Consider the following 13,199-nt stretch of genomic DNA (forward strand, 5'->3'; position numbering starts at 1 on the left):
CTGACTGAAACATGGATGGTTTCAGACACCGATACAATTATGAAAGAAATGCTACCCCAGGGATACAAAATAATATCACTTTCCAGAAACTGGAAAAAAGGGGGTGGTATAGCGATAGTTTTAAAAGACCCCTTTAATTATAGCAAAATAGACTCAAAAACCACAAAAGACCTGGAAATATTAACTTGCAAAATCACCTGCATTAACCGTAACACTTTTTTACATTCCCCCCAAAAAGTGGACTAACACTAGAGAAGAATTCTTCGAATACCTCACTATCAACACCTTAAAAGGAACATATAACCTACTACTGGGCGACTTAAACGTTCACCTAGAACAAGTGGAAAGATCAAACATAATAGAAATTATCACCTTCTTAACAACTCTTGCATTCACAATACCAAAACCAGAGAAAACACACGAAAAGGGCCACCAACTAGACATAGTTACCTTTTCTCAAAAAGAAATCCCTGACCCAAAGATCAAGCACAGCATAGGGACCTGGGAAAAATGCATCTGGTCAGATCACTACATATGTAATTTTGATCTGCATTGGCAAAAAAAAAAAATCACTCCAACCAAAAAATAAAAGAACAAACCCAACCACAATTACCAGAAGAGGAACTATAAATCCAATAGAATTCTGGACCCACTACGAACTACAACCCAAAACTAAGGAAATACAAGACTTCCCAACTAGATGGGCAAAGTTTAGCAAAGAAGTGTTAGATCAAATAGCACCATTCCAAACATACAAAAAGAAAGAAAGGGAACGAAATGAATGGTTCGACTCTGAATTACTAACTCTAAAACAAGAGCTGAGAAAACTAGAAAGAACCTGGCAAAAAACAAACAAAGAGGAAGACAAAATACATTGGAAACAGAAAATGAAAAACTACAAAAAACAAATTAGAGAAAAACGAGCAAAACACTACGCACAGATAATAGGGACACCCAAAACAAATAGCAGAGAACTGTTCAAGTTGCTAAACAAACTAACAGACACTACCCAAATCCTGCTACAGGGAAATGAATGTATGCCCTCAGCAGAAACACTTGCCACTTTTTTCAACAAAAAAATCATAGACGTAAGATCAACCATACCTTCACCCCTCACCCAACTTCGAATTCCAATTTAGACCCCACGATAATGAAACCAGAGTAGACATGCTCTGGAACCATTTCGAACCTCCAAACTGGCACCAATTCCAAACCCTGTTCAATAAATATACCAAATCAAACTGCCTACTGGATGTATGTCCTTCCAAGACCTTGAAAGCAGCCACACTAGATTTTAAAAAGGACCTATTTAACTGGATAACAACCACTCTCTCTGAGGGAACATTTCATGAGGAAATGGGCCACATACTGATCACATCCATCCCTAAAAATCAAAAAAACTCACTAGCCCAGAAAACCAACTACAGACCCATAGCAAGCATCCCCTTGTTCACCAAGATGCTTGAAGGACTGGTTAACCTAGACAAATTTAACATACTCAATGAACACCAATCAGGATTTAGAAAAGGTTTTAGCACTGAGACAGTCCTAGCCTCAATCCTTAATCACCTATACGGCTTATTCAGCAAAGGAACAAGTGCACTGATTTTACAACTAGTCTTCAGTAGTGCTTTTGATCTCGTTGATCACGAAATAATGCTACACTGCCTGGATGAAATAGGACTTACGGGAAGAGAAAGAAACTGGATACAGGGTTTCTTAACTAAGATTATATCGTGTGGTTAGTGGTGGAACTTACTCAAGACCCTGGAAAAACCCCTCGGGAGTACCACAGGGTTCACCACTGTCGCCGACACTATTTAACATCTACATATCATCCTTAGGACACTTATTACAAAAGCTAAACTTAATATACTATATATATGCAGACGACATTTCCATTTTAATCCCAGTGAACAGCATAACAAACGAAACCTCGGAATACATTTCTCATATTATGACCGAAATAGAACATTGGACAATCAACCACAAATTAAAACTAAACACAGAAAAAACAACAGTCTTCCTTGCAAGCCCAACGGACAAAATTACCAAAACAACGATACATATAAAAGATCAAGACTACATGATTACTAAAACAATAAAAATATTGGGAGTCACCTTAGACACACATTTGACAATGGTCGAACACACGAACATAGTGGTAAAAAAGTGTTTCCTGGCACTATGGAAGTTAAAGACCATCAAAAAATATTTTGACCCATTATCATTCAGACTACTAGTGCAATCGCTTGTGCTTTCTACACTGGACTATTGCAATATTGCTTATATGGGAATACCCCAAAAAACAGTGAGGAAACATAGAATTATTCAGGACACGGCAGTCCGGTTGATATTCGGATTGAAAAAAAGCGACCATATTAGCCCCTACTACAGACTGCTGTACTGGCTGCCAATGGAGGCTCGAATAATATTCAAGTTCTCCTGCATCTGTTTCAAGCTGGTCTGGGGACTAGCTCCCACCTACCTGCTACCACACTTCGTACTTTACAGCCCTACAAGACAAACTAGAAACTGCAAACTATTTGCTTATCCAAGCATTACGGGCTGTAAATACAAAATCTTTCTGGATAGAACTTTTATGTACCAAGCAAACACACAACAACACTGGTTAGACGACTACATAAATGGAGCTAAACTGACCTATAACGCTTTTAGAAAAGCCATAAAAACTGCCTTATTCGATAGATTTTATCGCTTAAATAATAACTATTTCAATTTCTAAATCAATCTCTTTTCTTTCTAACATGTCCTCCCCTGCGTATACTTTTGAAATTCTAACAATCTATATATTGTAATTCGCTACATCTTATGATTCTGTATACTGTAATTCAATGACTATTTGTATATTGTAATTCGCTTACTGTCCAGCTCTCTTTCAATGTAAACTGCCTAGAAGTCTCAAGATTGTTGGCGGTATAGAAAAATAAAGTTATTATTATTATTATTATTACAACTACCTAACTTTACGATGCCATTTGGAGAATTTGTCCCAAAGATGGCATTGCTCTTAAATCCATTAGAAAGTGCATCAACTTTTTAAACTTATAGATTGTTTTTCAAAATACTGACACACAGACATAAGCATAGAGGTTGATTGCATAATTAATAGTCAAAAGGTTTAAAAAATAAAAGCCTTCAACTTACTCCTATGCCACTGTGAAATTTCAGAGTTCCTAAAGTCAAACAAAAATGTAGAAATATAAAAAAAACAAAAATGTAGAAATATTAAAAAAAAAAGAACTAAGGCCTAGATTCTCTAAAAGTCAAGTTAAAAACCAACAGACCACTGCCACAGCCATTATAATAACGATTTTAAAAAAGCGAGCCATTCTCCAAAAAAACGCTCATGCAAATGAGGTTTGCAGAGAGTAGCGAAGATTTGCTAAATTTGCATGTGCCCATCGCTGATGAGAGCGATGGGCACATGTGCAGAATAAAGGCAAAAAAAATCCAACAATGTAAAATTGAGCCACAAGCAACCCTCCACTCGACAGTGGGAAAGATGCCCAGTCTCTCCTGCCACCAAACAACAAAACACCCAACCAAGGCAGGATTAATTCTTTGAGGGCCCCTAGGCACACAAGTATACTGGGCCGCCCTGAGCCTGCTCCGCCCACACCCCGCCCCCATTTATCTGTGTTCTTATTTACTTTTCTATTTCCACTTATATTTCTTTTTTTTTTTTAATTCAAAACAAACAAAGATTAGCATACTAGTGCACAGTTTTTCTTCTATGCAACCCCCAAACATCTCTGAACAAATCCCCCTTCCTTCCCTTCCCACCTACTTACCCAGGACATTAACTCTGAACCCTTTCAATACGTATATAAAAGCGTTCAAATATATTGTAAAGCAGTAATACTATCCGAAATATAAGTCTATATTAATAACCAAATTTACATTGCCTAACTGCCTCACTCTACATCAGGGGATCAAACTCAATCACATAAGGGGCTGAAATCTGAAAAAAAGGCTAAGTTGCAGGTCAAATTTTTAATTAAGATACTTAGGGGTCCTTTTATTAAGGTACGCTAACTGCTTTTGCGCACGCTAAATGTGCACCTTAATAAAAGGACCTCTAAGTGACTAAGGCTTAGTCTTAGCAGACATATAGGGTTACAACATCTCCAACCCCACACCGGCTCTGTGGTGTAAACAAAATAAATATTGCAATCACAAAACAGAAACTAAATTATTTTTTCTACCTTTTGTTGGTCCCAGGCTCTGGTTGTCTTCTGATAACTCGCTTGCCAGGGTGTCCTGCCCTTTTGTCCTTTTCCTCTTTCTCCGTGCTAACCATCCATCTTCCATCTCTGTCCTCCCCTTCGGTTTCCCTTCCCTCCCTCAGAGGTCTGGCATCTTTCCTTTTTTTATGTCCATATCTGCAGCTTCGGCAATGTACCCCACCATCCCCAGATCCACCATCTGTCCTTTTCTCAACTACCTTTTCATCCAGCATCTCTCCCTCCTTCCCCACCACCCCAGGGTCCATCATCTCTCCATTTCTCTTCCCAACTACCCTGTCTTATGCCACTTTCAGAAACTGTATGCCTCCCCCTTCCATCTTTCACTCTCTTCTCTCTCTTCTCCCCACTTCCATCAACATTAGCCCTCTTTCTTTCCCTCCAACCTAAGGAAGGCGGAATATCCAGTGAGATCATTAAGTTTGCAGACGACACAAAGCTATGCCGGGAAATCAGATCGCAGGAAGATAGCGAGGAACTCCAGAGCGACTTGTATCAGCTAGAGAAATGGGCAGAGCAATGGCAGATGAAGTTCAACGTGGAGAAATGCAAAGTAATGCATTTAGGTAGTAAGAATAAGGAACACGAGTATAGAATGTCAGGAGCAACTCTGGGTAAGAGCGAACAAGAAAAGGACCTGGGTGTACTGATAGATAGGACCCTGAAGCCGTCGGCACAATGTGCGGCAGCGGCAAAGAAAGCAAACAGAATGTTGGGCATGATAAAGAAAGGAATCACGAGTAGATCGAAGAAAGTCATAATGCCGCTTTATAGAGCAATGGTCAGACCACACTTGGAATACTGTGTACAACATTGGTCTCCCAACCTAAAGAAGGATATAAAACTGCTGGAGAGGGTGCAGAGACGAGCAACGAAACTAATAAGAGGTATGGAGAAATTGGAATATGAGGAACGACTCAAGAAACTAGGATTGTTCTCCCTTGAGAAGAGGAGGCTGCGAGGGGACATGATAGAGACGTTCAAAATACTGAAAGACATCGATAAAATAGAGCAGAAAAACAAATTATTTACATTGTCCAATGTGACACGGACAAGAGGACATGGTTTGAAGCTAAGGGGTGACAAGTCCAGGACAAATGTCAGGAAGTTCTGCTTTACGCAGCGAGTGGTGGACGCATGGAATGCTCTTCCACAGGAGGTTATTAAGGAATCCACTGTGCTAGGATTCAAAGGCAAATTAGATGCACATCTCCTTATGAGAGGCATAGAGGGATATGGGTGATTAGAACAATCAGGTGTATACCTGACTGGGCCTCCGCGTGTGCGGATCGCCGGACTCGATGGACCATGGGTCTGATCCGGAGATGGCAATTCTTATGTTCTTATGTTCTTATGTTCTAAATCCATCCAGTATGCTTACCCCTTGTTTTCCCCTTTTCCCTGCACACCAATTCCATCAACATATGCCCCCTTTCTCTCCCTCCACCACCCTTTCCATACAGCAACGGCAACGTGCCCCCTCCAGGCAACCGGCCCCCACCTGACAACAACAATGTCACCCCCCCCACAGCATCGGGCCCCCATCTGACGACAACAACGACAGCCCTCCCCCCATCATCGACCAACGGCAAAGCAGCTAATGAAGCTCGATGAAGATCCCCCTCCGATGTCACTTACTTCTTCCGGCAGACGCAGTCATCGTGGGATCTTCTTTGAGCTTCATTGGCTGCATTGCCATCAGTCGATGCTGAGGGGGAAGGCCGGCGTTGTTATCGTCGGGTGGGGGCCCATTGCCATTGAGGGAAGAGGTGGGGCCCGTTGCGGTCTGGTATGTCGTCCTTCAGCGGGCCCCCCTGACTATTTTGGGCCCTAGGAACGTGCCTAGTTGGCCTATTGGGTAATACGGCCCTGCACCCAACACCCCCTTGGCAGCGGAAGCGATGCCCAATTTCTTCCACTGCTAAGAAGCACACCTCTAGCGGAGAGATGCCCAATCTCTCTCACTGCTATGCAACACTCCTCCGGCAGCGGGAGAGATGCCCAATCTCTCCCGCTGCCAAGGGGGGTTGGGGGGGTGTCGGTTGGCAGCGGGAGAAATGCTCACTCTCTCCCACCACTACACCCCACCTCCCCACCCTCCGTACTTCCACCGACCCCACCCTCTCCCCCTTACCTTACTTTCAGATGGCTGGCCGGAGGGATGCCTACTCCCTCCAGCTAGTTGGCCTGCCTTTTCAAAATGGCAGGTCTTCCCCTCCCCAGTGAACCCTGGGATGCACTGGGTTGGGGCCTGAGGCTCTGATTGGCCCAATCTGTTTAAGGCCCTTCCTATAGGTGGGGCATTATGTGTCTGAGCCAATCAGAGCATTAGGCCCCTCCCCAAATGCAGGATGCATCCCAGAATGCAGTAGGGAGAGGAAGGCCCTCCATTTTGAAGAGATGGGCCAGCTGGCCCGAGGGAGTAGGCATCCCTCTGGCCAGCCATCTGAAAGTAAGGTAAGGAGGAGAGGGCAGGGTCATTGGAGGCATGGATGGGGGCTGTTGCATGTCGGCGGGAGAGCATGGGCATCTCTGCCGCTGCCAAGGGTGTTGTCAGTTGGCTGCAGGAGAGATTGGGCATCTCTCCCACTACCAGGGGATGTGTGGGTTGGGCATTTCTCCCACTGCCGAGGGGGTGCTGAAGGTGTGTTTCTTGGTGGCGGGAGAGATTGGGCATCTCTCCCGCTGCCAAGGGGGGGCTACAATACATGCGCTCAAGAAGCATGCTTTTACTACTCCCACAAAAAAAGACAATTTATGATTCTTCTATCATTTTTTTAATTTTTTCATTAGCCACAGTCAACACACATGCCACAATATGCACTTTTAACTGGCACCCCCAGACCAGTTGCTGATTTTTGTCGCTCTTGGAGAATGACTCGGTGAGTTTTAAGAATCCAATGAAATGCTCATTTCAAAATTCAAGAGCTCATTTGCATGGCAGTGTCGGAGACTACTAGAAAGCTCGCTAAAGACATTTTGATAATCTGCTACTAAAATGCATGCAGGCTAAACCGTCTGCAACAAGTTTAGAAACCGTGTTAAAGTTTTGAGAATCTGGGCCTAAATGCTGAAACCTGCAGGTAAAAAGGTACAGCTCATTTAATAGCTTTTCCCAAAAGCTACAAAGACTTATCTGATTTATGAAGCAAACAGATTTCAAAGACAAAATAATAATCTGCTTTGCTCTTTATTTTGAAATAATAAGCAGTCTTGTTGTTTTAGAACTCAATGCCCAAAGACAGACAATTCATTACAGGGTATTTTGAAAACATATTTAAATCAGTATCATAGAGTTCAATTCTTTTAAAAGGCTAAAAAAGGCTACATAAAGTGAAAAGGGTGTCATCATGTAAGTATACAGTAAATATTCATAGCAGAAGGTTGTTTTGAAAATGATTTAGAACAATTTTTTTAAAAAGAAAATGTGCTTACCTGTGCAGTCAGGAGCATATACGGTATCAGCAATAGGGATCTGGAGAACAAAGACTCTTTATTAAAGTAATGTGTGGCTAAAGCAGCTTTTGCATCACAGTCCAATTACTTTTGAAGAAAAATAGACATGAATAGTATGTAGATTATTATTTTTTCTTACTGTAAGAACTACATTTAGAGTCTACATTCTAGGGAGAAAACGACGGTGAGCAGTGTATTTAACTGAAAATGCATGAGAGTCCTCAATTATCCTTTCTTCATTGAAATTTAAAGGAAAATTCCCGATTATTGTAGACTGAATTGCAAAAGGTCTCCAAAAACAATTACAAGTTGCTGAGCAGAAGGATCTGTTAATCAGCGTTAACAGTGATCATTCTCGATTTCCATAGCTTTGAAATCCAGACGTTGACCGTGTTCTCTTTCCTCCTTCTAGTATTTCTTGTTAGCTCGGTTTGTTGTTAGTCAATTGCCAGAGGCTAGCAGGTAGGCGTAAACAAGTGAACTTCTTGGCTTTTGAATCAATCTTTAAAAGTCCTTCCCTACTGCGATCTTTAATCTACTAGTGTCGTTTTATTACAAACACAGAGCTCCACCTTAGCACAGTCGGATTCTTCCGCTTCCTACTCTGTGTTTGTGTGTATACTCAGATATTTTGTACAGAATAGTCTGCAGCTTGCGTTCTGGAGAGACAGATTTGTGCTTTTTCGCTTACATATGTGTGCTACAATCTGCACTGTCTGGCATAGCTCACCACTTGGGGTAGAAAGCGGGCCTGGGTAAAACCAGGATTTGCAGGATTTCCAGGATCCTCATAGACTTGTATTGAGATCCTGGTAAAATTGCAGGATTTGCAGGATTTCACGGATTTTCCAGGATCCTGGTCCACCTTAACAGCAGACCTCCTCTTTTTTTGATTGCCACAGCTGCTGCATTTACTGGAGTCCCCTACAACGCCGTCTTCTCCTTCTCTGCCGGTCCCGCCCCTTATGACACGTTCTTCTCTTCCCCTTTAGTTTTTTTAGAATGACAACCAGACGGGAATAAAAATAGGCTTACGGGTCCCGCCCCCTATGACATTTTCTTCTCTTCCTGTGTGGGCGGACCAGCGGAGAAGAAGACGTCAGCGCGGGGACTCCCTGCAGAATGACAGCCAGAGGGGCAGAAAAAAATAGGTTATAACTTATCACACAGAGGGAAAAAAAAAAAAGAATTTTAGTAACCTTTGGACTTAGAATTTTAGTAACCTGGTCAACCTTGTTGAAACTAATTATTCAGATTTATTCAATTTTTTATACTATTCACCCAGGGGAGCTCTGAATGGTTTACATCAGGGGTGCCCAAATGGTTGATTGTAATCGACCAGTAGATTGCAAAGGCAACGCGAGTCGATTGCGTTGCCTTTGCGATCTTTTTCTCCCTGCTGCTTCTCCAAGCCAGGCCTGGTGTGTACAAGCCGGACTCACAAGACTTCACCTCTGACGTCAATTCTGACGTTGGAGAAGAAATTCTGGGCCAGCCAATCGCTGCCTGGCTGGCCTGGAACATCCTCCCCCAACGTTAGAATTGACATCAGAGGTGAAATCTTGTGGGCCCGGCGCTTGTACACGCCAGGCCTGGCTTGGAGAAGCAGCAAGGAGAAAAAGATCGCAAAGGCAACGCCAGGCCTGGCTCGTGGAAGCAGCATGGAGAAATCGCGTTGGTGGTTTGGGGGTGGGGATAGGAAAAGAATCGGGGAAGTGGAAAAATTGGCACGATGGCAGGGGGACAGAGAAAGAAAGGCAGAAATAAAGAGAAGGGCAGGGGAAGAGAGAAAGAAAGGTATGCAGGCAGGGGGAGAGAGAAAGAAAGGCAGAAAGAAAGAAAGAAATATTGGCTTTACAGAAGAAGGAAGTGCAACCAGAGGCTCATGAAATCACCAGACAAAAAAGATAGGAAAAATGATTTTATTTTCAATTTAGTGATCAAAATGTGTCTGTTTTTGAGAATTTATATCTGCTGCCTATATTTTGCACTATGGCCCCCTTATACTAAACCGTAATAGCAGTTTTTAGCGCAGGGAGCCTATGAGCATCGAGAGCAGCGCAAGGCATTCAGTGCAGCTCCCTGTGCAGCTCCCTGTGCGGTTTAGTAAAAGGGGAGGAGGTATATTTGTCTATTTTAGTATAGTTGTTACTAACTGGTGACATTGCATATTTTAAAGTCATCTGCCTTGACCTCTGAAAAAAAATCTGAATTCAAATGATAATTAACATTTTCTCTGTGTACAGTGTGTTTTGTGTTTTTTAAAAAAATGTTATTGTTGGTAGATCATTTTGACTTGGTCATTTTAAAAGTAGCTTGCAAGCCAAAAAAGTGTGGGCACCCCTGGTTTACATGAATTTATTCAGGTCAGTGGCGTACCTAGGGTATGTGGCACCCGGGGCCCATCATTTTTTGACACCCCCCCCATCTATATGAAAAATATGATTTTTAGTACCAATCTACATATCGCACCACAAGAGTGTACCTAGGAAAAGGCTGCATCTTAAACACTGCAGTGAGCACTAGAACACCAACACATACATTGTAAAACTAAACAAGCCAGATCCCGCACAGTCAATTGGTCCTGTAGTCAATGCCAACTGAAAACTATGTCTTTTTCATACACACAGAACAGAGATACACCCTCGCCCAAAATGGAATAATCACAAACTAAAAATAGAAATATGTAGACAAAAGTTAAACTGATCCGCCAAGAAACCAGACCCTGGATACAATGCAACACCACAAAAAACAGTAACACATGTCCTCTAATACAGTGCAAAATATAAATACAATAGATGTAAATTTGAAAAAACTGATACATAGCAATCACCACTTTATAAATTAACAAATAAAAATAAAACAAATAATGAGATATAAAAAAATACAATTTTATTGGACTAATCCCCGTAAGCTCGGTCCCCATCCCCGCAAACCACCTGATTCCATCCACACAAGCCTTGAATTGTTTATATTAAAGTATAAAAAGAAACAATATTCTGTACAATTGTCAATTTATAAATCAGCGTCTTCTCCCCACTTTCTTCCCCATTTCCCTTCAGCATCCTCAGCCCACTCTCTCTCCACTTTCCTTCAGCGCACGCACATAAAAACAAGCAAGTAATTTTATATCATTTTCATTCTATTCATTCATAGAAATTAAAGTCTAGATAATGCCAGTCACATAACAAAACATGATTTTACAAAAATAATTCCCTGCAGTCAAGCCTGCAAGGATTATTAGATGTCCTTCAGCAGTTCCCCTCCCTCCCTACCTTTGTGGCCAAGTCAAAATGATCTACCAACAATAAAATTTTAAAAACACAAAGCACGCTGTACGCAGAGAAAATGTTAATTATCATTTATATTCCGCGGGTTTTCAAAGAGGTCAAGGCAGATGACTTTATGCAATGTCACCTCAGTAACAACTATACAAAAATAGACAAATATTCCCCCTCCCTTTTTACTAAACTGCGATAGCGGTTTTTAGCGTAGGGAGCTGCGCTGAATGCCCCACGCTGCTCTCGACGCTCATAGGCTCCCTGCGCTAAAAAACTCTATTGCGGTTTAGTAAAAGGGGGCCATAGTGCAAAATATAGACAGCAGATATAAATTTTCAAAACGGACACATTTTGATCACTAAGTTGAAAATAAAATCATTTTTCCTACTTTTTTGTCTGGTGATTTCATGAGTCTCTGGTCCTTCTTCTGATCCTTCTTCTTTCTCTCTCCCCCTGGCTCCCCTCTTTATTTCTGCCTTTCTTTCTCTCTCCTCCTGGCCCCCCTCTTTCTTTCTGCCTTTCTTTCTCTCCCCCTTGACCCCCCCTCTTTATTTCTGCCTTTCTTTCTCTCCCCTTGGTCCCCCTCTTTCTTTCTGCCTTTCTTTCTCTCTCCCCCTGGCCCTCCTCTTTCTTTCTGCCTTTCTTTCTCTCCCCCTTGACCCCCTCTTTATTTCTGCCTTTCTTTCTCTCCCCTTGGTCCCCCTCTTTCTTTCTGCCTTTCTTTCTCTCTCCCCCTGACCCCTCTTTATTTCTGCCTTTCTTTCTCTCTCCCCCTGGCCCCCCCTCTTTATTTTTTCCTTTCTTTCTCTCTCCCCCTAGCCTGCACAAAGCCATCGTGCCGATTTCTCCACTTCCACGATTCTTTCCCTACCCTCACCCCCAAGCCAGCAGCCGATTTCTCCCTGCTCCTTCCCCGATGTCCTGAACTTCATCGGGCAGCAGCAGCATTCACAATTCACTGATGTTGCCCGCTTCAGGCCTTCCTCTCTGTCGGGTCCTGTCTTCATGAAAACTGGAAGTAGGCAGGACCCGGCAGAGAACAAGGCCTGAAGCCGGCAACAGCAGCGAATTGTAAACGCTGCTGCTGCCCGAAGAAGGTAATGGAGCACCGAGGCAGTCCGCTTCTCCCCCCTCCCAGCCGAACCCCCGCTGACCCTCCTATCTCCCCCCCCCCGTGAACCTTTCCGACCTTCCCAGCGAGAGCAGCAAACCTCCTTCGCGGCTTTCTCCTCCCTCTGCCGCGTTACTGATGACGTCATCAGTGATGCGGCAGAGGGAGGATAAAGCCGACGCTACTGGAGGGAGGTTTGCTGCTTTCGCTGGGAGGGTCGGAAAGGTTCACCTGGGGGGGGGAGAGATAGGATGGTCAGCGGGGTTTCGGCTGGGAGGGGGGAGAAGCGGTCTGCCTTGGTGCTCCAAGGCCTGGCGCCATTACCTTTTTCGATAATGGCGCCGATGCTGCTTTCGCTGGGAGGGTAGGAGCGCGATAGGGACCGGGCCAGCTGTGCACCCCCCCCCCCTAAGGCGGCACCCGGGATGGACCTCCCCCTCGCCCCCCTTGGTACGCTACTGCCCTGGGGAAACAGCCTGCAACAAGATCGCACGATGCCAGAGATCTTTGCCTGCTTCGGCTGTTTCCTCCGCTGCGGTCCCGCCCCTCCTCTGACATCAGAGGAGGGGCAGGACCGTGGCGGAGGAAACAGTCGAAGCAGGCAAAGATCTCTGGCATCGCGATCTTGCTGCAGGCTGTTTCCAGACGCGACACCCGGCGCAGGGGGGGGTAACTGGACCGGACCGGGAGCACCCCCTCAGGGCTTGGTACCCGGGGCGGACCGCCCCTCCCGCCCCCCCCCCCTTGGTACGCCACTGATTCAGGTACTTAAGCATTTTTTCCTGCATGTCCTGGTGGGGCTCACAATCAATCTAATGTACCTGGGGCAATGGGGGGGGGGTTAAGAGACTATCCCAGGGTCACAAGGAACAGCCTGGGTTTGTACCCACAACCTCAGCGTGCTGAGGCTGTAGATTTAACCACAGTGCTATACGCTCCCCTAGGCAAGTTAATGTTACTGTCTTTTAAACAGGATGTAGCTCCTCCACCTTCCATTAATATTTCTAAACCTGCAGCAGGAGAAGATCAACACCTTCTGGATGGACTAAAGTGTGACACTGTTGAAAAGGTGGAATCTGTCTT

The 13,199-nt window shown here is 44.0% G+C and overlaps 1 protein-coding gene across 1 annotated transcript in view; it reads right to left on the bottom strand.

Moving 5' to 3' along the window:
- Positions 1 to 8,568, bottom strand: part of SLITRK6 (SLIT and NTRK like family member 6) — a 53,850-nt gene extending 45,282 nt beyond the window's left edge. The window contains exon 1 of the mRNA XM_033950074.1: positions 7,704 to 8,568. Within this exon, the coding sequence (XP_033805965.1) occupies positions 7,704 to 7,721 (18 nt within the window). The 5' untranslated portion in view covers positions 7,722 to 8,568. The remainder of the gene's footprint in view (positions 1 to 7,703) is intronic.
- Positions 8,569 to 13,199: the final 4,631 nt, after the last annotated feature.

The sequence above is a fragment of the Geotrypetes seraphini genome, chromosome 6, assembly GCF_902459505.1.
Source record: "Geotrypetes seraphini chromosome 6, aGeoSer1.1, whole genome shotgun sequence".
Taxonomy (NCBI): Eukaryota; Metazoa; Chordata; class Amphibia; order Gymnophiona; family Dermophiidae; genus Geotrypetes; species Geotrypetes seraphini.